Source organism: Chroicocephalus ridibundus, chromosome 9 (assembly GCF_963924245.1).
Source record: "Chroicocephalus ridibundus chromosome 9, bChrRid1.1, whole genome shotgun sequence".
NCBI classification, from domain to species: domain Eukaryota; kingdom Metazoa; phylum Chordata; class Aves; order Charadriiformes; family Laridae; genus Chroicocephalus; species Chroicocephalus ridibundus.
In genome coordinates, this window is record NC_086292.1 from 46,680,619 (window position 1) to 46,704,887 (window position 24,269).

Below are 24,269 nucleotides of genomic sequence, written 5' to 3' on the forward strand. Positions count from 1 at the left end.
GAGCAACCTGGGCTGGTGGGAGGTGGGTGCCACTGGGGGGGCTTTAAGGTCCCTTCCAACCCGAGCTGTTCTGTGATTCTATGAGACACAGAGCTTTGGAGGGACAGAAGTGGCGCTGGTGACGCACAGACACAGCGAAGCGGCCGCCGTGTGCCCAGGGAGCTGGGGGTGGGGGGGGCTGAGGGCCTGGACCCCGCCAGGGCTCCGTCCCCATCCACCATCTCCTCCCTGTGGGATCGCACCAGCGCCTCCCTCCCTGCGCCTGCGCTCCCCGTGGTGTCGTCGCTGATTTCACCAAACCCGGGGCAGCCGCCCCAGGCCGGCGTCTGCTCCGCGGGGAGCAGGAGGAGCTCAGCACCCCACGCACCCGCGGGAGCCGCCGACTGACCCCTGCCATGCGTTTTTCCCTTTCCTTCTCTGTTTTCCTTCTTAAAAATTACACAGCGCCGTCCTATTTGCGGGATTAGACGAGAAGACGCAGCCCCCGGCACGACGTCCCTTGGCTGCGGTGGCCTGGCCGCACTCGGCAGAGGGCAAACGGCTCCCACCCGGGTGGGGGACACCCGGCACCGTCACCATTCCCGGCCAAACCCGCTGTCCCCGGCCCTCCCAGCGCGGCCGCGGGTCCCAGTCCCCTCCCGGGGCCCTACACTGGGGCTTTAGGGGACACGCTGGCTGAAAGGAGCATCGAGGTGGCCACGTCCTGCCACCGGGCCATGCTCCCCGTGACAAATACTAGACGCTGGAGGCTCCGCTATACAATTTAGTCTCGGTTTGCTTTGTTTTTCCTCTTTTTTTGACAAAAAGGCAGGCGTTTTGCAGGGTGGAAAGGCCCCGCCAGCGGGTGCTGTGGGTCTGGCTGGGGGTCCCGTCTCAGGGGCCGCAGCTCCGGGGCTGAGCCCCCATCCCACGCGCAGGACGGGGGTCCTGTCCCCGCACCCCCGGGTCTGGGTATTGCACTGGCGGTGATTTGGGCCAGTTTCCATCCTATTAAACACTTCAGCACCATTTTTCCAGCCCTAATAAACCTTCCTGCGGGGACGTGCTGGTCTGACCTCTGGAAAAGGGGGTTTCCCGTCGATTTCCACCCCGCTGTCGGTCCAACCCTTGTGGCTGCAGCGAGCGGGGCCCCACGCGAGACCGGGACTTTTTAAATTGTGCTGGATTTTTCCCACAAAAATAAGGCTGCCTGGTCTCCTTGTGCAAACACCGCAGCCATCAGCCGGCCCCGCACAACGCCGCGGCCCGTGGGCTGGGGGGAAAACATTAACGGTGCAAAAACCAGCTCAGCTTTGCCCAAAATGCACCCTGAGAGCTTCGGCTGAACCCAGGATCAGAGGATCCCCCCGGGATTGCTGTGGCCGGGCCCTGAGGTGCTCGAGCGTCGCTGCCACCTCCACGTCTGGGGTGGCACGAGTCCATCCCTGCCCCCGAAACGATCCCAAAGGGAACCCCCAACCCGAAGGTCCCGCGGCACCAAGGGCTGTGGCCGCTCCCGCGGCGGCTCCCGGCTCGGTTCAGCGCCGCTTGGCAAAAAAGCAAGTAAAAAAAAAATATTCAATTTTATTTCAAAAAAAAGTCCTTCCCGCCAAGGCTGAGGCTTCACCCCCCTGTTTGCATTTGGCCACTCGTTACCGTTGCTGCGTGGGGAGGTGGCACGAGAGCCGGCGGCAGCGGGGGAAGGAGCCTCGCGGTGCCCTGGAGCTTTGCCCCTTTTCTTTAATGTTTTATTTATTTATTTATTTAATTTAGGGCAAAACCCCTCCGTGCTGCAGGAGTGATCTGGGGGCCCAGCAGCCCCCCCCAGCTTGGCAGCCTCTTGCTGCTGGCCGGGAGGGAGCAGGGAGGGAGGGAGCCCCGGCAGCCACATCAAAATCCGTTTGCTCTGCCGGGGTATGTCGGGACACTGCCGTCCCCTTACCAGGACTTTGCTGTCCCCACGGCAGGGACCGAAACAAGCCGCAGGTGGGCATCTCGCTTGGTGACCCCTCGGCTGCCCCTCGGGGAAGCCCCAGTGCCGGGGGGAGGGGTGGAGGGACGGGTGGGTTTTCGGAGAGATGAGGGGGGGTTTTTTTTGCAGATTTGGGCTCTGAGGAGCTGCGCGGCGAATAGAAGGAACCCCCCTGCCGTTTGCAGAGATGAGTCTGATGGGGACCGGCTGAAGATGTCACCCACGTCCAGGTTTGCTCCTGTCACTGCTGCAGGGGCTGCCCTGGATGGGGCTGGGACAGGGATGGGGCTGGGGATGGAGATGGGGCTGGGGCTGGAGACTGCGACGGGGTCAGGGATGGGAATGGGGTGGAGATGGGGATGGGACGGAGATGGGGCTGGGGATGGAGATGGAGATGGGGATGGGGATGGGGATGGGGATGGGGATGGGGATGGAGGTGGGGGTCGGGGATGGGATGGAGATGGACGTGGGGCAAGGATGGGGCTGGTGATAGGGCTGAGGCAGAGGTGGTGGTGGTGATGATGGGGTGGAGATGGGTTCAGGGATGGAGACGGGTTCAGGGACGGTGCTGGGGGCTGAGCATGCCCGAGGCAGGTGCTCAGCAGCAGGGGAATCACAGGAGGGTGTTTTTGGCAGCGGAGAGCCGGCCAGGGCACGCGCCTGCCCCGCACGGCTGTGACAACTTGGGTTCCCCGGGTCCAAACCGCTGCCCGCGGAGCCAACGCCGGCAGAGCAAACAGCCTTCATCTGCCCCCTCACAGCTCGTTTGCTTTGGAAGTTTGTTTTATCGCAGAATTACTTTAAACTGCCCTTTGTGTGAGCCCTCGTATCGAAAAGTCAATAAAGAGCACAGGTGTTGCTATTTTTATTTTTTTTTTTCTTCCTTTTCTAAAGAAGCAGCTGGGGAGAGGCGTAGCAGGACCCGGGCAAAGTCCTCCCGTCGCCCCCAGCCCCGCGGACGGGACCCCTCATTTCCAAGACGCTGGAGCCCGGTGCGCTGGAAACGCTGGAGCCCATTCAGGTCAATTAAAGTTGAGGTTTTTATTGAATTAAAGTGTGAAAGTAAATACAGCCAGCCCAGTATTCGGTTTAAGGGTGGGTTTTTGGGTTTTTTTGGGTTTTTTTAATGTTAATTCAATTTTTTTCACCCCACTCATAAATGTGATTTAAAAGGTGGTAGAGATTCCTGGGCTGGAGGAGAGACGGGAGATGGGTTTTGGAGCTTGGAAAGGACGTGGCCGGGTTTCTTGCACCTGGGAAAGCGTCGGCAGCAGTTTGGACGTGAGGAATAAAAGCGCTTCTGGCAGCAGCCGCCAGGTGAAATCCCGTAAAAGGCTCAGGGAAGGAAACCTCATGGGATGTGGCTGCAGCTCAACGTGCCTTGGCGGGGGAGGCCAGGATGTCTCCAAGGCTGCCCGTGCCCCACGGAGGAGACGGCCTCGGAACTCCGATTTGGACCAAACCCCCCGAATTTGCTCCAGTCAGCGCAATAACGCCTGTCGAGAGGCTGCAGCCCTGGGTACAAGCACATTTGATTGAAACAGGTCCCAGCGGGGGCAGTGTCCCACCAGCCCAGAAACCACCGCGTCCCGGAGCAGAGCAGAGCAGGAGGAACCTGGTGGGACTGGAAGCATCTCCCCCCGTCAAGGCGCTAACCTGCTCTCCGGTTTTAACGCCCATGAAAGATTTTTCTGGAAAGAAAAAAAAAAAAAAAAAAAAAAAAAAATCTCTTGAGCGAGGCTGGCTGTGCGAGCGGAGTATTTTTAGCAAGTATTCATGCGAAACGGCTCAGGCTAATAATTTGCAATGTAAAGGCAGAGCTTCAGCAAAAACTCCGGCTGAGCAGCTTTGGGGTCAGCGGGCCTTGCTGGGTTTGCCGAAAGGCGCCGCGGAGCCAGGGCCAGGGGAGCTGCCTGGAGCCGCTCACTCGTCTTTCTTTCAGGGCAATAAATCCCTGCGGTGCCCCAAGGGCCAACGCTTGAAATCCTTCCACGGCCTGTGACTCCGCAAAGCTCCATAGAAATATTTAACCCGTAAATAGTCGCACCAAGCGCGACGGTCACCGGAAGCATCGCGCCGCCTGTCCCTGACCCGCGCTTTCCCCGTGTCCTTCGCCTCTTTTCACCGTCATTGAGCCTTGAGCAAAGAAAGGAGCTGCTGGCAGGGAAGTGCTCCTAGAAGCCAGCGGTGATAAATCCCGAGCTCCATCCCCCCCGTTGCCTCTCCCTGACGCTTCACTCGCAATTTAACTCCGGCGACTGATGAACGTTCATGAACAAAGAGCCAAGCGCAAGCTCAAGACGCCCCAGCTCAAGGCTCACGGTGAATTTTGGCCGGTCCCTCTGACAGCCCACGGGACAACGCGGTTCTTCTCTCCACCCCACAAACGCACCTGCCAGAAAGAAGGACCAAGGCTGGGTTTAGGCTCCTTTGCAGGTCCCCCCTCCGACCTTCACCTCAGCCCCCCCTCTTCCATCAGCTCCATTTTCTGGAGGTGACAGCCCACCCCAGAGCTGCGCAGCTGCCAGAGGACAACCCCTGGGGACGGTCACTGCCAGAGATCAGACCCCGGGGACCGGCAGGGTGGGGACATCAAGCCCCTCCCAAGCAACACGGGGCTGGGAGCAAAGGTACCTGAAGGGTGAGAATGGTGATGGGTCATCCCATCTGTGCTTCAAAACACAGTCCCTCACCGGTCACTGGTGGGACGCGGCCACTCCTGTGTCTGCTCAGCACACACAACGGGCCCCACAAGCCCTCCAGAGCCACCAACCTGCCAACCACGAGCCACGGGCCGGGGCGAGCAGAGCCAACGTGGGTGAGAAACATCCGTGTGACCCCGTCTCTCACCGTGAGCCCCAGGAGGACGGGAATGGCGAAGTGTTTCTGAGCTTCGACTCGTGAGCTCACCCTCTGCGTGGGCCAGAGCTCGCACCCATGGGCGTCCAGAAGAGGTGGCAGGGTTGAAACCCAAGTGCTGAAGGGCTGCAAAGCTCTGCTTGGGCGGGAGTTTTATTGCAGTGAGCGTGCCCGCGGCCAGCACCGCCTCTGCCACCGCTCACGTACACTGGAAGAACAAGGGAAAGCAGCGTCTCGCACTTGATATTGCTCTAACGAAGAAGAGCAGCATCTCAACGTATAGCGAACCGCAGCAAACGACTCTTGGTCACCACGTTCTTCAATCTGAGGATGACGCCATCTCATTTTCTCATCCCTTGTTTTTCTTAATGGACCGGAGGCAAACACTCCAGGGTTTCCAACACTCCACTGGCTTCTCAGCACGGAGGGAACTTCCCTCCGAACCAAACCACCGGAGCAAACCGCAAACGGAACGTTCCAGCCCCAGAAGGGGTTTCTGTCAGGCTGGGCTAGCACTTGCCGGCCGATGGCTTCCACCTGGTCAAGCTTACACCTTGCAGCAGCAAACACGGCTTATTTTCGTATAAAATGGGGTTTATAAGGTTAGACTTTTTATCATAGACGGTTATAATTCAGAATTTAACTTTAAAATGGATTACTTTTAAGCTGCAAGGCCATAAAATATGTGTTCAATTAAGACGTGGGGCCTGGAGAGCTGACTCCGGGCTCGGTGTAAAAGGCGCGTTCAAAGCTTGGGCAGATTCGGTACCGAATCAGAACCGCAGCAACTGAGCGAAAAAACCCAACCCAACACCAGGTGGGTGCTTTTCATTAAACGGCTTTTTCCATTTACATGCATTCTGCTTTTACCGGCTGTCATGGGCTAAAAACAGTCCTATATAATCATAAACGTTCATAAACGCAGCATAAGTACAGGGATTTCCCCCCCCCCCTCCTTTTGGTACAGTTCTTCAGGGTTCATATTCTTCAAGCTCTTTTCTGCAGCCACAAATACTATTTGCCTTTTTTTCTTTCCCTAGCGTGAAGAAACACTTCTGTAATCCCAAAGATTCTTGCTCTGGGACTTAATTCTTACATTAAAAGGCCAATATTGAATAACTGTGATAAAACTGGCAGAGCTATTAAAAATAAGTGCTCGACACACATAATAATTATTTTTACTGCCTTTTGAATACACAAAACATTACTCAATTACTCAGCCTTGTCATCGTATGCATTTTAAATGTATAGTTATGGACGTTTTCAGACAGCAAAACCGCTTTTAATCTTTTCATGAGGAAAAAGTCAAAAAGCTGTTAGAAAACTGCCCCAGGGAACGCGCAGCTCATCGGCGCGGGCAGCAACGGGGGCACACGCCAGTCTGACGAAGGGACGTTCTCCCTTTCCCCAGGGCCAAGGTACGTGGCATTCCATCTATTCCGGGTCAAAACCCGTTTTAAGAGGGAGATTCTTTCACCTTTTTACTTGTCAAAAGCTTTGTGGCTGCGCTGGGGCTGTATGAGCAGATACGGACTGAGGCAGACGACATGAGGAGCTCCGATTGCAAATAAAAAAAACTTTATTGCATCTTAGAAGCAAGTCTTTAAAAAAAAAAAAAAAAAAGATTTTTTTTTTTTCCATGCATTGAATCCATCCAAGTACCTACATCCTTGGGACTGTCACCAAAAAACGATGAACATTATAAGACATCAACTCTACACTAGTTGCAGTTCATATTCCATACACGTGTAAACAATGGTTATTTTTTTCTACCGGAATAGCAATTACTCCATAAGATCCCTTCAAGCGCGGCAATGACCTACGCATTGGTTTTCTCTCCGTTCCTTCGCTAGTCTCCGCTTCCCAAAGAGCAGGCAAAGTGGAGCTGAGCGCAATGAGACGAAATGGTGCTGGAGGATACGATAGAAAAATATATTGTTCGCTGGTTTTTTATTTTTTGTTTCTGCGGAGCAAGATATTTACAGGTAGGTAGGTCCCAACAGATCATCTGCTTCAACGACAATGTCCACTCACTGTCTAAGTCTCAGGGTAAAGGGTTCCCTTTCTGGCTTTAAGGCACTTTTATTTTGTATTATTTTTCTCTTACCTTGCTAGGTGTCAATTCATAGGGATCACACTTTCCTCGTACTCGGCCTCCCCATCCCCAGTTCCTCTTACAATACCGAAAAAATTCCTAAGCTTGCTGAAGTCCTTCCAAAAATGTTAAAGAAATTTGGGGAAAAAAGATTCATGGAAAAATATTTTAGAAAGTAATCTTTGGAGCTCATTTACTGCAAGTATGACGTACACTACCTTACCAGTGAGAAGATGCAATACATTCCTAATATATATATATATATTTACACACACATATATATATATATAAAATATTAAAATGACTAACAGATATTCAAGGAAAGGTCAAGAACCTAAAACAATGGATATTAAATAAATTAACGGTCTATCAGATACAGAAAAAAATAATCCCAAAACAAAACTAGTAATCAAATGTAATAATTGTTCCCGTTAACATCACGTAACCGACTGAACAAAATCAACGCCATCAGGTGCAGGACACTCGGTACAGAAGATTTTTCAAAAGCTCTCGTTAGGGATGTCTAATTGTTCGTTGCGTACTGTCGCTTTGCTGCAAGAGATTCGCGTTTCCCATCCTCTTCCCCTCCCTCGTTACGCTTCGGCGTTTCTTGATCGCATCGTCTCAGCTCTAGACAGGCCAGCGGCTGAGGATAATACACAGAACCCACCACGGATTCTTAAAACATTACGTCCATATATATATATATCTATATGTATATATACGGACCAAATAGAAAAGACAAAAATTTGTACAAGGACTAATTGGATAACGGGACAGCAGGTTGTGCTTACTTTCTTCCCTCCCTTGAAGTCGCCTGGCCATAATAAGTGAAAGTGTATTTTTAAACTGAAATAATCAGCCGTTTGGAAAAAAAAAACCAACCACCACCGTCCTGCGATTAATAGCCTTATCGTCATCGCTTCGATTTCTTTTGTTTTAACACAATTTGAAAAAAAAAGAATGGCTACCCTTAACAAAAGAAGCAGAATCTTTGCACGGTAGCAGTCACAACAAAACAGTGAGACACAGCGTTTGTCACTTGGCTTGCATCAGGTCCCAATTTACACAATCCCAGCAACGAAGACAGCAACGGAAAAGGTAGGAAACAATCTTTTGTTCATAAGGAAATTCTAATTCAAGTCAGATTTCCGCTGATCGGTCAGATAACTCTTTAAACAATTTTTTTTTGTTTGAAGGCAAATATTGATCACAGTTTTGTTCAAAACCAAAAACACAACAACAACAAAAAACCAACGGCCTTGTTCTTCTCAAAATGAGCGCTTTGTAAGAAAACAACGATGATTTCTAAAATATATCCTGTGTGGTCTTTTAAAAGTGAATTATCAAAAAACATTTTCCCAAAAATAAATTAGATAATTAAAAAAAAAGTCTTTTCCAGCATAGCTGGACATTAGGCTGTCCTCACTGAGCCATTAGTATTGCTGCTTTTCCCAAAATTTGGGTCATTTTTTTCAAACCATATTTCAGCCAGCTGTTGTGTGGACCCATAAGTTGAAGCTTTGGACCCCAAGCACATCTTATACTGTTTTGGATCAAGATTAGGGTCACAAAAAACCGGGTGATGCACATGGACTACTCCAATTTCTTGGCTTCGGAAAGTTTTTAAGCCAGTTTGAATGACTTTGTTAAATAGGTCTACGTCTTCAAGGCCCCAACCTTGGATGGAGACGTCAAAGCCACCCGCTCGAAGAAGATCACCTTTGTAAATACAGGTAATACCAAAGCCATAGTTCCTCCAGAAACCTGTTTTCTGGGTGAAGGCAAAATGATTGTCACTAGGAACTTTTCCACTATAAACAATCTTTGGATCATACTGGCTAAAAATGATGGGAAAGTATACTTGTTGACCCAAAACTGTATTGGCTCTACAGCGCTGGAGGAATTCCGTGGTAAACACTAAGTCAACATCACAGAAGAAAAGTAAAGACTCGTTCTGGAACTGAGAAGATCCGACTTCCAGAGCCAGCGCCCTCGAGAACTCCCCCGACACCGGTAAAACCTGCATGTCAGCCTTGGGGTATTTGGAGCGGTAATCTCTCATCAGCTCGATCTGCTTCGCTTTGTCGGGGTTGGAGTTGGAATTGAAAAGCAGGACAACCAGCTTGACGTTCTGGTTTGGAATGAGGCACGTCTTTTCAAAATTCCCCATGAACCTTGCGAACATGTCAAAACGTCCGGAGAGAGGAATCAGGATGTTGATCTTCTTGTCCTTGAGTTCCTTCCTCTCTACTTTTGATCGGCTGAGCTGGAAGGGAACAAACATCTTCAGCGAGTTGGAGAGGAAAGACAAGGATCCAGAATCCTGGTTGATTTTGCTGGCCAGCTCTTTGGAGTCCATCTCTTCGTGCTCCATAAACTGGATCTTGCTGAAGGTCTGCTGCAAGTACGCGTGCCTCCTGACGGGGACCGTCATCTTCTTCCCCTTATGCTTTTTGTACAGAAGCAACAAGTCAAGAACGTACTCTGCTCCGTACATCGGGTTTACTCTGCGATAGCCATACTGTATTTCCTTGAAATCTATGATCCTCCCCCGGGTCTTAGCGTTGGCGTTGATCATTTCCATGACCTGCATAACAATGTCATCCAACGCTTCACGCTGAGACGAGTCCATTCCTCTCCGAGGGGGCTGCCCATCGGCACCCGAATACAAATACTTTCCCGTAAGAAACTCCCACTCCAAGATTTCTTCCCGGTGGCGGGGCTGGAATCGCATGAAGGAGGGTGGCATCCCCAGCTGCAGGTCGTCTTTGTGGATTTCTGTGTTGCTGTATTTGCTCATCAGGACAATCTCCCGGTGCAGCTGTACAGTCCGGTGGCGCAGCTCTGCTATCTTGCGGCTCAACATGTAGCTGTGAAGTCTGTACTGGTAGGGGGGGTTCTTATTGGGGTGCAGCGTTATAGCTCTGTGTATTTTGCTGTTCCTCAGGTCTCGGATGTAGCCTTTTTTGTTTTGTTCATAATTTTCATAAAACAGCTGCTGCATCTAGAAGAGAGAAAGGAGAAGTTAGCGTCTCGGCAGTGCCATGCTTGTGAAAGTTAGCCCCCGCAGCCCCCGCTGGGAGCAAATTCCTCCCTGCTCGCAGGGCCAGAAGGCTTTCTGAATAAGCTGTTCTTGGTTTTAGGCACAGGTTGTAGCAATACCAGCTGCTATTCAAGGAAATTAAGAGGATTATTCATTGTAAACTGGTAAAAGAAACATCTACCATGGATTTGGGATTACTACAGCCCATTCTAGAGATACCACCGTCAGCCAAACAACTGAGCTGTAAGCAGATTGTAAACTCATTTTTTCACAACAATACAGCATCACCAGGACAAAAAATACCATGAAGCACTCACTACAAAACTCTTCCTATTCTTCTGCCTCCCATGGGCTTTAAGAATTAATAATAATGAAGAAGAATGAAAAAGGATGCCATATACATAGTAAGCAAGTATGACGACACCTTTTCCGTTACACCCAAATGCTGTTCAGGCATTAAAAATCCAGCTTGCTGAATGTTTTAGTCAAGATGCCACAGACGTTATCTCAACTGCTGTGATGCAAAGCTACAGTTCCCCCGTGACTTTAAAATGTCAACAGTAAGTAAAAGGCACCTGAGATTCCTAGCAGCAGTTCCCGAAGGCAGGTAATACAGGATGCACACGTATGCTAGAACGAAAACATCCTTAAAGTGGAAATTGCTCTTTCAAAACAAGAAGACAGTGAGCTAAGATTAGATTCCGAAGCCCTACGGAAAGCCAGAACTTAAGAAAAGCCGGCAAACCAGCTTTAGAGTTTTCAGTAGGTCAGGCAGTAGCTGATATAATGAAAGGCATGTGGAAACCAGGATGATGATGTGGAAAATAAGCTGAAAAAAAAAACAACCAAGAGGAAAAAACCTCTCAAGGCCGAAGTTATATACCAGCCTAGACGATGGACATTTAAAAAGATCACAGGCTGATTCTGTGTCATAACACAAATGTCATTAACCTGCCAGAGGAGCTGACACAAGAGCTTCATTCGATGTAAGATCCAGCCTCTGTTATTGGCAGCAGAATTTGCTATGGGTAATACAGTCAATAGAGCACATGTAAAAAGGCTATAAAAGTTAGCAAAGAGGTAAAATCCAAAAGACAAAGAGAAGAGAGAATGACTCAAATATCATGGCAATTAAAGGGAGCACTAAAAAGGAAAATCACAGGCACAGAACAGACAGCACGAGTGATGCTTCTACCAGCCGTTCAGCCCCAGCAGAAGTCCTGTTTTATTAGGCCTTCAGTTGCATTTTTCCCATTATTGTGGACAGGCAATCTAAGGGATAAACTTACACCTGGATTTAACTACTTAACACTATCTTAACAAACCAGATGTGCGCATACTGAAACCCGAAATTCAGCGTATCGCTGCGGACAACACAGGAGCAAGCTACGTATACTTGAGACAGCTCACGTGGATTTTCATCTGAAGAAATGTGATTTATTTTAAAAGAGGGAGGGAGGAATTTCAGACGGACTGCAAAAGAAAGGCCATTCTTTTCATGGGTCATCACCAATCCCCCACCCCTTCCCCACTCCTGCTCAGGTTCACCTCCTTGCCCACCCTCCCCCAAGGGACTCCTGCTGCTCTCAGCTGTCTGTGAGCCGTTCAGGCCAGAGGCTGCCTCTTATGAGACAGATCCCATACAGCAACGCAGCCAAAGGAGGACATCCTGGCCACGGCCTCTTGGGAGGTCACAGATGAGCTGCCTGTCAAGATGTATATGCCTTTAGAGGTCATGCATGATTTAAAAGAGTGCTACGGGCAGAGGTTAGCTGGTCTAACCTGCATTCAGCAGAGTTATCCAAACTGAATGAACCTCATGCTTTCCTCAGAGTATGTTTTTCCCCTCGCCCAAAGACTGTTTTTCATTTGTATCCCTATATTGTTTCCTCTATTAATAACACTTTAGTTTTTGTCCACCTCGAACCTTGCTGCTTCTGTTAAGGGCTCCAGGAGGCCTCAAATCACACCCACTTACGGTCAGTCCTGTAAGCACGATTTATTACAACGGCGAGCTCACACAGCCAGAACAAGACCAGTCCAACGCTGCAGGACCCACACGTATATTTTTACTGACTCCTCTGATCTATCCTCTCTAACACAACATACATAGAGAGAACTAGAAGTATTAAACGTATATGGTAACAGGCTGGAGATTTCACTGACATTTTAACTACAATCGAACTATAGGCACCGGCTTTCCCAAGAGTATTGTGACACTAGATAAAAATTCTTAAATCATGTCATTAGGCAAGTATTATTTAAAGGAAAATTGACAATAGGACTTAATTTCAAATCTTGTTTTCAATTTATAAGAAAATAAAACCAAGACCCTGCAGCCTGAATGCATTTATTCCAAAACTGCCATCTAGGGCATTCTGAGTTAGCTATGAGAGGAAGCCATGAGAAGCAGAAAGGCTTTCAGATTACATAACAAAGTTTTAATAGGATACCGATGGGTAGGAAAATGTTATGAAACTTCCCAATGGAAGTAAAGATACGAACCCCTGGCGAATGGCCTTAAATAAAACTAACAAGGGTATTTTAAAGCTCTGGCTTGCCATGCAGGAGTAACCTCTTAGCTAGGCTGCTTAACTGCTGAACTTTTAATACCACTGGCCTCTTCCAAAAACCAGCCAACTTTGAAAACTGAAAATAAAACGTATCTCAGCAAGACTTTACCGGTGCTTCAACTCAAAGCAATTTACAACTGAAACATCTATTAACGGCCACCTTGCTCCAGCCAAAAAGGTGACAACTGTAACAAACCCTGTGCCCTGGCCAACCCTGCAGTGCAACTAATGAGAAGCACCACAGTAGCCAGGCTTTTATATAATCCTATTTTTCAAAAGAATGCCTTGCAAGGCTGCCGCTTGCATTGTTTTTCCTATGAAGTCTCCCCCTCTCCTTCTCCAGCGTCCCTCTTGGTCTCCTTATTCAGCAAGCGGCAACAGGCACGGGACGGGCCAGCATCCTGCAGCCCCGAACCCCATCTAGGAACCACGGCACCCCCCACACTCGTAGGAAACACACGGAAGGGTATCGGAAGGGGTTAATCAATCCCCTACAGAGAGTATAATGACTTACAAACTACTTTTGCACAGTAGCATGAAGTGCTGTAAATGAAGGCCAAGTGGCCAGCAGCCAACAGAGCAATTTAACCCTTCCTGGGCCACGGCGCCTGTGGACACTGACCCAACGCTGCGGAAGCGCTGCGATGCCCATGGACTTTCCTTCACAATAAAGACCCCCACATGGATTGTGCTCTCTCACCCACACCTACAAAACTTGAAAGAAGCGAGCAGTTCCCTCCATACAGTTTCACAGCTCCACCAACATTAATTGGCTTAAAACATTAAGGCAGCGCTAGTCCTGGGCACTGGGTTCAATCACTGACAAGGGCAATGCCTGACGATCACCCATCACTCCTAACATAGTTTCTATCTCATTTGGGTCCAAAACACTTTGCTAAATATTACCTACTAGCACACATGGGCTTTCGACTGCACACAATACTGGAAAGCCGTGAGGAAGACAAAACATCACAATTACCTCTTGTGTAAATCGTTAACAGGTGGGTGAGAGAAGACAACGGAGGAAGTAATACCTGTAATTTATTTGTTCCTCCCACGTAGCAGCCATTAAACACACACGTGGGGAGCGACACAAGCTGTGAACGTGCACATCCCGTCACAGAATGTGCAAACTTCCCATGCCTGTTACCAGACTCCTGCGAGTTGAACTCTCGCAAACTCGTCTTTTAGTGAAACATATTTCTCTATGGTTCTTCTCAAAAAAAGAACCTTTCATGGATATTCATTTTGCAATGATTATATTCTAAGCATGCTTTATTCTAGTGCAGAGCACTGAGAGCGTAGGGATACAAAGAAGAGCTACTCTTTATTGACCACTATTTACTCTAGACCTGTTGAAGCCTTAAAAACCCTAATGTTCCCCAAACCATTAGAGACTGAATGTTTAAACTGTGGTACAGCTGTTGTGGGCACTACTGGCTCGTGTCCAAAAGACCAACTGAAAGGAGAGAGTGTTATGTTCTTCGTTTTAAATGAAGAAGTCTTTTGCAGGCCAAAAAAAGTGAACTGGAGAAAATGGACTTTAAAAATAAGACCAGTTTATGCAGAAACTGGCCCGCAGCCACGGATTAGCCCCCGAGGGCTTTCTCTCACAGCTCCAGATTGTACTGCCACAGCCCAGAAAACGCAGCCCCACAAGTCTCACGAAAAGCCATCGTGGACAAGACATGTTGTATGGCAGGTTTCGAAATGCCCAAGATGTGCTTTAAATACAAAGCCAAACTAATTAATAGCTTGAAAGATGGCTAATGTCACCTAGGCCGTGAGCACCTCAGCTGGGAGGAGATGGGCATGCAGGTCCCTCTCTGCAGCTGGTGCAGAGCTGTTCTACCTGAGTATCGCGGGTGCCCGGGCAGCCCTTACCCTGGCCCTGCAGCTCTGCTGCCAAAATTACACAAGATGCTCACCCCCATCTCCTCCTTCCAGAAATGCAGCCGCAGCGGCGCAAGGGGGCAGCTCCTGTTGGCGGGTTGAAGTGAAATGAAAGATGTTTTGCACCTACATCCCAAGCTGCACTAACAATAGCTTTGCCACTTTGGAGTGACTGACCAAAACAGATCACCAGTTTTCTGGTTTTTTAAATCACCAGTGTAGCTAAATTGATAAAACATTTTGCATGTAGACTCAATAGAAAGGAGCAGTGGGTCTTCATTTACTGCTGACTTGCCTACGGTGGAGGAGGAGACTGTAGAGACCTCCCTGGATACAAGTCTGTGTATTCAGGTTCTGATTAATGATGAGCTTTCCATTTTAAATCCCAGTGCTTTATGTGCGATCCCACAGCTAACCACTGACACGACTGAAGTCACTCCTGCGCAGACTTATTATGGTGGAGACAAACACGGGGAAGTCATGGATAAACACTCATTTCCAGTGAACTTGGCCACTCTTTCATCCCTGTAACCTCCCCAGTTGCCACTACAGGAAAGGACGCAGGAAACACCACTCGGCACTGGGAGATCGGACTTCCCTCTCAGCTGACAAGTGAAGCCCTGAGCTCTGGAGCATGATTAAATGTGATTCCTCAGACGAGTTACTTCTCACACAAATTTCTTCACGTACCACTGGTTTGCATTTGCTTTGTTTCATAAATTAAAGAGGGGCAAGAAAATCAGCTGCACATCCCGAACAGCCAGTACTCAAAATTTCCATAGCAGACTGCTGGAGAAGCAGTGGCAGATCCAGCTGTGACATACTGCGACCTCTGAGTGCAGTAACTCCAGGCATGCTCTGAAGCAAGACGTTTATTTTGTACAACACAATTGCCTCTTCTTATGTGACACTGAGCGAAACAGGGCCTGTCTCACTCAAGAGCCTCGCAGTGCCTTCTGCACCCCGCTCCTCTCCAAAGTATTTGCAAAAGGAAGCCAAGTATCTAAGGCAAGTTTCAAGCACAGCAAACTCAAGGTCATTGAATTCCCAAGGAATCTGTGGATTAGGAGGGTTACTGATGGAGTTCAATCGTTTGTTAAAAATACCAAGTAGCTGTTTAATTAAATAACTGTCCTTTTCCCAACCCTTTCTTGTTTAAGCAAGTAGAAGAGCTTAAGAATTACTCACTCATTTACAGTTTCTCAAACTAAGAAGCCTTTAAAGTATTCCCAGCTTGGCAACAGAAAGAAGAAAACCTGCAAAAATGAACGTGTCTTCAAAACTGGCATCACATACTTCACCTCTGTCCTTGAGCTTACCCAAAACCTACACGTTGGAGCAACCCACGTGGGAACTGAGATCCTCCAGCTACGAAGCAGAAGAGAACTTCCCTGCTCCTGGCCCTGCATTAAACTGAGCTTCATCCTCCTGGTCTAAACAAGGATACAGGATCCTGGTCTCCTCTTAGTCATGAGGCGAGGATTCCTTCCTCAGGCCTCCCCCATTTTGGGTAAGGGGGACAAGTTGAATCACACCTGGGGTGTAAAGAAAAAAGAAAGACTAGTGCAACTGCGTCACGCTTTCAAAAGAAGATAGTTACCCATTCAGTGAAACATCTTTCCCCATGAGTGCATCCGACACACAAACTACACAGGTGCCACTGTGCACTCCATAAAGCCTGGAACTGCTACTGTCCAGACACAGATTTATGTTTTTAAGGCATAAGCCAGAATATAACGTGAAAGCATTTTATACCTCAGGAGTAACCAGATAAAACAGAGTGTGCCATTTTAGGATATTTAGATTGAACTGTGCAAGCCTTAGGAGAGCTGGATGCAATTGCAGGGTTTTCTTCCAAAAGGTTCTGATTTAACAGAAACGAACCCAAATAAAACACCACTAAATATTAACAAATGTTCTATCCTACAGCTATTAAAGAAGCAGAACATCATAGGTGGTAATGACTAATTATCATTGCTATTGTTTGAGAAAGTGTGCTCAAAATTTGTTCCTAGCGCAATTTCCAAATTACGAGTCCTGGTGCAAAACCGCTGCTCCCCACATGGCTCTCCCTCGCTCAAGTTAAGGCTTTGACCCACGGGGCAAATGATTCAGCTCTCCCTCTCCAGCAGAGAGGGACTGCCTCTGTCCCGCATCCAAACAAAACCAGGAATACAGCGACTTGCCGCTGATTTGTTCATTTAAAGGCCAGACTCCGGGATGACGCCAAATTACTTCTCCACCAAATATACTGTGCCTCGGGATTTCTTTTCCTTGTTGTCAACTCCACACTTTTAGACTCTGCAGTCCAGGCAGAGTACAAGAAAAACTTGGTTTTCATTATGACTTTCAACAGGCCCATGAAAGAAAGAGCCGCAGCCTTGGAAGTCTGTATCTGCTCTTTCTCATGCAAAGCGTTAAGATTTCAGAGAAGCAGCACATGACCCTTGGAGGGTACTTTCTTGGAGATGAGGAGCAGAAAGCTTCTGACACCCTGGCAAATATTTGTTTGAATGCTGGAAACAGAGTTAGAGGGATGCAGTCTCCTCTGAGCAGAGACTACAGAAGACCTCTTCTGGACCGCTGCGTGATTTTCCACCATGTGTTTTCAAGAGGCAGTAATGTATTTAGAAATACTTTTGTCCGTGGAATTCAAAGATTCCTATTTGGGAGCTACTTTCCACATCCAGTGGTTTTGTAGGAGTTGCAAGCCATGATGGATGATGAGTCTTTTTGGTCCCGAAACACTTGGCAAAGCTACCACAAGCTGCTGCTTACAGGAGGCTCGAGAAGAAACCCTCCGCTTGGAGAAACTTCAGCTGCAGCCTAGGCATCCACACATCATCTCAACAGCAGCCCAACATCAGAAATAAAGCCGGAGCAGTGTAGCCTCTCAGCCAGTGATTTTGTAGCACACGCCAGACCAGGTCTCCAGGTGTCTGCCAACACCAGATTCTACAAGAACCCTGGAGGAAGGATCAGCCCCAGTGGATCCGGTTGCAGGATCCAGCCCTTTCAGCCTTGCCCACACGGTCACCACAGTTTTCGTTTGATACAAGATGTTTCAGGAACCCCCACCCCTGAGTAGGTAGTAGGTACACCGTACCCTACATGGAGACAATGGCACGGTAACAGGTCTGGGCTGAAGGACAGTACTGGAGCAGTCACATCAGCGCAAAGCTCTAAAGCTCTCTGAGCCTTCACAGGAGATTACTGTGAATATAATTAGGCAAAGATTGTGCCTCATAATAGCTACTGCTGCAGTTCTTCCCTGGGTGTAAAAAGGTGGGGGTGTATTTTAAAAGACAGATTCATTTTCAAGACTTTTGGCACTTCCAGCTTAAGCAGCGCTGTTTTAGATGGGGAGGGACATGGCTCCCTTTTTTACGGCAAAAGGCCGCTCTTGCTGTTTCTGATCCCTCACAAAGACTTGCGGCAGGAACACGTCTTTTGGAAAGAGGCGAGAGGGGAGCTGGAAACGCTGAATATAATCCCCAAGACAAGGCCAACTGCTGAACTGCCAGTGTCAAAGCTGCAGCCCTTTGAACCCGCAGTGCCAGAAACAGCCTGGAAGTGACAGAGCATCTTTCATAACTGCATTTAGAAATCCATCTGCTTTACGCTTTCCTAACAACCGAGGGCAAAACCACTCCTCTGCTAGCAGCATCAATATCGGCTAATGAAAATTGACAGAAAACTGGGAAAATATTAGATTTCTGATTTCTCTGCTAGCGAGCACTCCTCCCAGCTGCCACAACAGCCATTCTCGTGGGTGCTGCTGCTCTCCACCTCTGCCAGGCGAACAGCTGGAAAAAGGGATGTTGTTCAGGACACGCTCTTGAAACCTTAGCCCCTTCCAAACTGGTGGTGACCTGCCCCTAGGAGGTGGCAGCTGCATACCACCTTGTGCTGGCAGGGATGTCTGAAACACAGAGCAAGCCAGCATTTAAATAAGCTCTGAGAGTGGGCTCATTCCATCCGCTCGGCCTCGCTGGATCCATGTGGATGCACTGGATCAATGCTCAGCTCTGCTCGCATGTCAATGGCGTCACCTGGTTTGGAACAGCACAAAGGACAAGGTGGTGGTTGAGTCGTCATGTTAACCGGATGGCACAGCCCTCTCTCCTCCAGGCTTGGATTTTGTTGAGCGCTCCAACATGGTGCTCACTGACTGCTTTTTCCAGGGTCATGCTGAAGACACCCAATATTTCAGGTGATTTAATACCCACCGCCCTTTAGCAAAAAGGGCATGCAGCAGCTCTGAGCTTGCAGGTGATGGGCAGCTCCAGGGGAATTCAGCTGACTTGTTTCAGATGAAAAGTTCTCCCTATCTGACAGCCAGCCCTGTTGGTAATTCAGCACAGTTTGAAGGCCACTGGCCATCCCAAGCGTCCCCACTAGCCCCCAGCTCAGAAAGCTTCGGAAGAGCCGCTCTGGCTGACCACAAGGCACCTGGGTCCCCAAAAGCAGAAAGCCTCCCAGTGAGGACCACGACCTCCCTCTGCTCGCCGCAGAAAGCCTTTCTTGGCTGCCGCTGAGGGCTGGCCCGTTCCGGAAGGGGAGCCGGCAGCATGAGGCAGTGCCGGGTTTCCTGTCGGGGGCCGGTGACAGCGGGACGCCCCTCCAAGGCATCCAGCAACGGAGCGAGAACTCACTCCACAATCCTCTGGCTACTTCTCCTGAATTAAGCTGGATTTAAAAGAACATCTTTTTTTCCCATTGGTGGAAAATAAGAAGGAGCTATACAGCTCCTTACTAACTCCTGCAGTACCAGTGCCCAGTACAGACGTAACTTTTGTGACACCAGGCGTACGGTCTCACTGCTCCTCTTTCACCAGCCTGCGAGCTCAGATCGGTTCTTCATCTTCAATCTGTTTTTCCAGCCAGAGCCACCATTTCTGGAGCTGGTTTGAAGACGGTCTGCAAGGGCCTGGACTCAATCACCAGTTTGTTTCACACGGGGAGCAGCGCAGGATGACAGCTTCCAGGGTTCACTAAAGCTGCACGGCATTGTTCCGAAGTGTGCGTTTTAAACGCGTGCACATTTTTTTTTTTTTGCCAAAAGAATTGTTTAATAATTACTCAGAGGAGGGGAGGGAAATAAAGCCACAAACCCTTGTTTTAAATGGAGAAGCCACATGTTTCAGTCAGCTCATGAGGATCCTGCAGCTGAGCCCTGGCCCTGGGATAACGCAGCTTTAGGAGGCTGCCACGGCAAAGAGCATCCTGCGGTAACACTGCTGCAGCAGACAGAATTTCCACAGCGAGATGCCACGATTGCGAAAGTGTTTTTCTTAACGCTTGTATCATTACCACGCAGGACTTAAAGCCTGCCCACTGTTCTGTGCTGAGTTTAAAAGCAAAATCCGTCCTTTGTCTCAGTGCTGGAAAACATACATACTGTGTCCAGCGTAGACGTGGCACCGCCAAAACCGTAAAACGACAAGGTACGTGCAATGCACAGTAGCCTGGTTATAAAAGATACAGCTCCTTGATCAACACGGGGATCAGCAGAGGAAATTTGCCCATTCAGAGGGCTGATGATCTCTTAAGAATTTGACTTTCATGCCCTGTACTTCAAAAGCCCAATAAATTGTGCATTAATAGCTCTAACTAAAAAGACCACCTATTTTTATTACTTGCTTTGCTGAAGCAGAAGGGATAATATATTTACAGTAAGGCACGTTTTAGGATAAAGTAGTGATTTACTAATGCAAACTGAAGCCTCATTTTGACAGGGTTTGCAGGTTGGGTGCAGATTCAACACCCCAGAAAGAGAAGAAAAGCAGTGAAAGAAGAGAAAAACAGTAAAAGAAGGGAAAAGCACAGCTGCACGTGCACAGTTTCGGGACCGGCCCATTCCTCCGCAGTTTCATGTATGCTCTGAACTAGAAGAAAGGCAACATCTTTCTATGCAGCCACAGCTTTTATTGTCCTCCTGTCAGTGGAACAACTTTCTCATTATTAAAACGAGCTGTCAGGCAGACTGGCATTTCCCTCCTCGCCGTGTCCAAGTTAGCCCGTTCGTTCAAATATGGTTAAAGATTTCACATAGTGTTGCTGGCTAACTGTATATGGTCTGAGGTTTTCTGGAAGTTTGCTGTCTGGCACAGTTTGGAAAAGTAACAAGCCGTGTTACTCTGCAGCGCTCTGTAACCAAGTGCCTCTTGCATTACACACGGTCTGTCAAACCAAGGGGCTCACCTCTGAGCGGGTGTGTTTAAGCTTTGCTGATGTACGCCATCCATCATCTAGCCCGGGCAAAAAGAATATTCAACTGCTGCTTTTGTAATGCCCTAAATTAAAGCAGGAGATGTGGATACCGATAAATGCAGTTATGCTGAGTGTAAATGCGCTAGCCACCGTTAGAAATGGGAAGGAAAAAAATAAATTAAACACTGGTCTCAAAGATTCCCAAGCTTGGTGAAGGATTTGCTATTCACACAACACGCTGAACTCTCTTTTCAACATTAGCCACACACACATGAAGAGGTTTTTAGTCCCTTTGTGGGGTTTTGTTTGTTCCTCTGCTGCAGGTACAGTTTCAGGAGAGCGGACCCGGCTCTAAAACTTGTGCCTGTTACCTGCAGCCACCGCTGCTTGGTCCCTCCATCCCTCCGGCAGCCAGCCTGCAGCCTGCAAGTCTCCGCTTGCACCCAGCTAGTGTCTTCTCTCCCTCTGCCATTTGGAAACCAGGTAGCTTAGAGGAATTTTAACATTTTCATTCGGGACTTTCCCTTACCCCATTGACACTTCTCGCTCCTCCGGGAAACAAGAGCAATGGGAGGAGCAGGGAAACGTGGAGATCTTCTGGGTGAGTTTGCCTGCTGCGTCAAAGTCCCATTGCTCCAGGAAACCTTGTGGGTGCTCCACGCTGCTGAGGACATCGGAGAAAGGCAGGGAGGGAGGAAAAGCCATTGCTGAGAAAGCAGAAGCAGCTTTAGCCAACAGATGGAGAAGGCTGGTGGAGTTAGCAGCTTTGTTCATAAACATTTTTGTTCGTAACAGCGATGCCTTGTCTTCTTATGACCCATTTTTAGTTGCTGATCGAGGACATTTCAGGGATTTGACTCATGAATAGCAAATGACTTCAGCTCGGTTTGCCAAAAAGCCTTCTCCTTGCTGCAGGAAGGCAGGCCTGCTTTGAAGTTGCTCCCGAACCAAGACAATTTACAGCCTGACAGCTTAAAGCTGCATTGAAACGAGTACTCGTTTCCTCGGGGCGTTATAAATCGCCGCGGTTCAGACGCAGGCGGGCCACCGGCCCAGGAGGGCAGGGTGCATGGATGGGGACTGTGTTCTTCTGCTGTCCCACCAAGGCACGTCCACGAGGGAGCCAGAGCCCTTCAATGGGGCTTTCAGAGGGACACACAGGACTACTTTCTGCTGCATTTTCCTTAGTACTCTTCTGAGATATACTTGTATCATCTGAACTGCAGGTTGTTCCCGAGTTCAGTGCGGTTTTGAGCTGGAGCTAATAAGAGCTCTTACGTGAACCCGATGAGCAAATAGGTGCGCTCCCAACTCACAGCAGGCTTTAAAACCGCTACCGAGAGCAAGTTTTTGCAAATAGGCTCAGCTGGCGGCAGAGGGACATATTCCCTATTGCTGACTCAGCCCCGAGGGTAACACCTTGTGTCACAAAGCAAAGCAGGCACTGACACATTATTTGCATCTCAAAATAGCAGTACCGTTCAACACAGCTCATCTGGCAGGGCCTGGAGGCACCCAGAGAGCTCAGGGTGGGAGGAAGGCTCTAACTCCACTCAAGGACATCTGTCAAGGACATCCTCTATAGCAACAACCCGATTGGGGATGCCAAATCCGGCATTATTAGTATTTTTCTCTAAAGCCTACAGAAAAAGCCATGCACGTACCCCAAGATTGTCACCCCTCATCTCATGGCTGTTTTGCCCATTGCTTTGTTTGTTTTTTTTTTTTAAATCAAAGAGCCAGCGGGTCAGCGTGCAGGGTGCTGGACCATGCTTTTCATCAAGCCGTGCCTCTGCTGCCTTTGCCTTGCCTTGCCTTGATGCGAGCGCCAAAGTCAAATACAATCCACCCACCCACCCGAAACAGATGTTAGAAACCTGTCTGTCTCTCCCTTCAGCTGTCCTCTGAGGTCTGGCCTCCTGTCAAACACCCAAAGGGATAGTTTTCTTTTTTATTTTTAAGGCAATGATAATACGTTCAAAGGCTTTTTTCTGTTTGGAGAAGGCAGATCTACACCTGGTCCAGAACTGCTTCAATACGCACCAGCAAATAACAGCCTCTGGCTCTGAGGGAAGTTTGACCTCTTGACTCGCAAAATACTTGTTTTCTACCTTCACAGAAATTTTAACAGCTAATTCAGTAGTGCCACAGGAACACAGGTGACAAATTGAGCCCGATCTATTCAGTGTGCCATCTTTTTATTCAGCTAACTGTCAAAAGAGAACTTTTCTTTTCCCCTCTGGTATGACATTTGTTTCTACAAGTCTTTAAGCCAGAAGAATTACAGAGATGATCTCCTGGGAATCTGGCTCTCTATGGAAACAGTGCACCATTACAGTATTTCCCACAGATAAAAAGAGAGGAGCAAAGGATGGGCAAAGACAGAGAGAGAGAGAGAGTGTGGAAAGGAGAAGGCACAGCGGCAGACCAGAAGAGGCAAGCCTGCAGAACCACTATGTCGTCTTATAGTACTTTTTAAGCAACATGCTCCTTTCGGGTACTTTATGTCCTAAAAAAACCCCAAGACATAACAGCAATCTGTGTTGCGCAAAGATGAAAGATGGAAAGCATTATGCTAACCTTAAAACGTAGCTCGGGGGCCTAGTGCATCACAGACTGTTTAGTATTAGCATTATCCAGTAAAGCACTAAAAAATGCATTGCAGGATATTGAAGAAATCTATATCCAGATATTAAAACTAGTATTCAGTAAACTGGTAGGAGTGACTACCACAATATAGTCAGACCACAAGCTTAATGAAGCCTAGGAAATAAAGCACCATGACTAATTTGAAGCACATTAAAAGAAATCACATACAAACGCCACTAAATCCATCAACTCAGAAAGGATACTTCTTTGCCTTACTTAGGATGGGCGAGGAGACAGACACACGTCATTTACACAACATGTTGCACTGCTCACTGCTTTATGTTGATTTTGAACAGAAGTACTGCCTGTTCTTGAGGTCTGGCATTTCACACTTGGAAGATTGCTAAGAAAAAGGTTTTACGGCTGGAACAGAAGTGACATGGCCCGAACTTGAAGAGCCAGCACGCTCGGTGCCTGCCTGGTGCTGCCTTCCCATTACGCAAAGCACTGGTCTCTCTGGCAGCAAGGATGAGTGTCCAGGTTTTGTAACCCACTAGCAGAGTAACAGCACCATCTTAGCAGATGTAGCGGGTTATTTGCAACAAGTCAAGAATAAGGTCAAAGCAAGTCTGCCTGGCCCTGAAAGCCCAGCTTCCTGGGCTCCTCCTAGGCTGTTTTTTTTCTGTGGTGCAGCCCTCCTGTCCACTTTGAATGGGAAAGAAACCACCCAACTCAACAAATGTCAGCTTCTCCATTTTGTCAAAGGGCTAAAATACATTGGGAAAGTAAAACAACCCCAAAACATCAAAAAGCACACATCAAAAACCAACCCCATCCAAAACACCCTTCTCATCTTCATCCTCCAGACAACTCCCACTCGGTACTAACTGAGACTGGAAACTGTCCTGGAAGGACATTTACTGAGCTGGCGTGCTCTGCTCTGGTTTTGCTTTATGTTCCATAGAAGGGCAACTAGACAGGCATCAGATGGTTTACAGACACGAGAAAGCGTGCAGTAACAACAGCGATGACTTGCTCAAGGCGGCAGTT

General features: G+C 48.4%; 1 protein-coding gene across 1 annotated transcript in view; it reads right to left on the reverse strand.

The window, feature by feature from the left end:
- Positions 1–6,387: 6,387 nt before the first annotated feature.
- Positions 6,388–24,269, reverse strand: part of CHSY1 (chondroitin sulfate synthase 1) — a 79,030-nt gene continuing 61,148 nt past the window's right edge. The window contains exon 3 of the mRNA XM_063346993.1: positions 6,388–9,912. Coding sequence (XP_063203063.1) covers positions 8,320–9,912 — 1,593 coding nt within the window. The 3' untranslated portion in view covers positions 6,388–8,319. The remainder of the gene's footprint in view (positions 9,913–24,269) is intronic.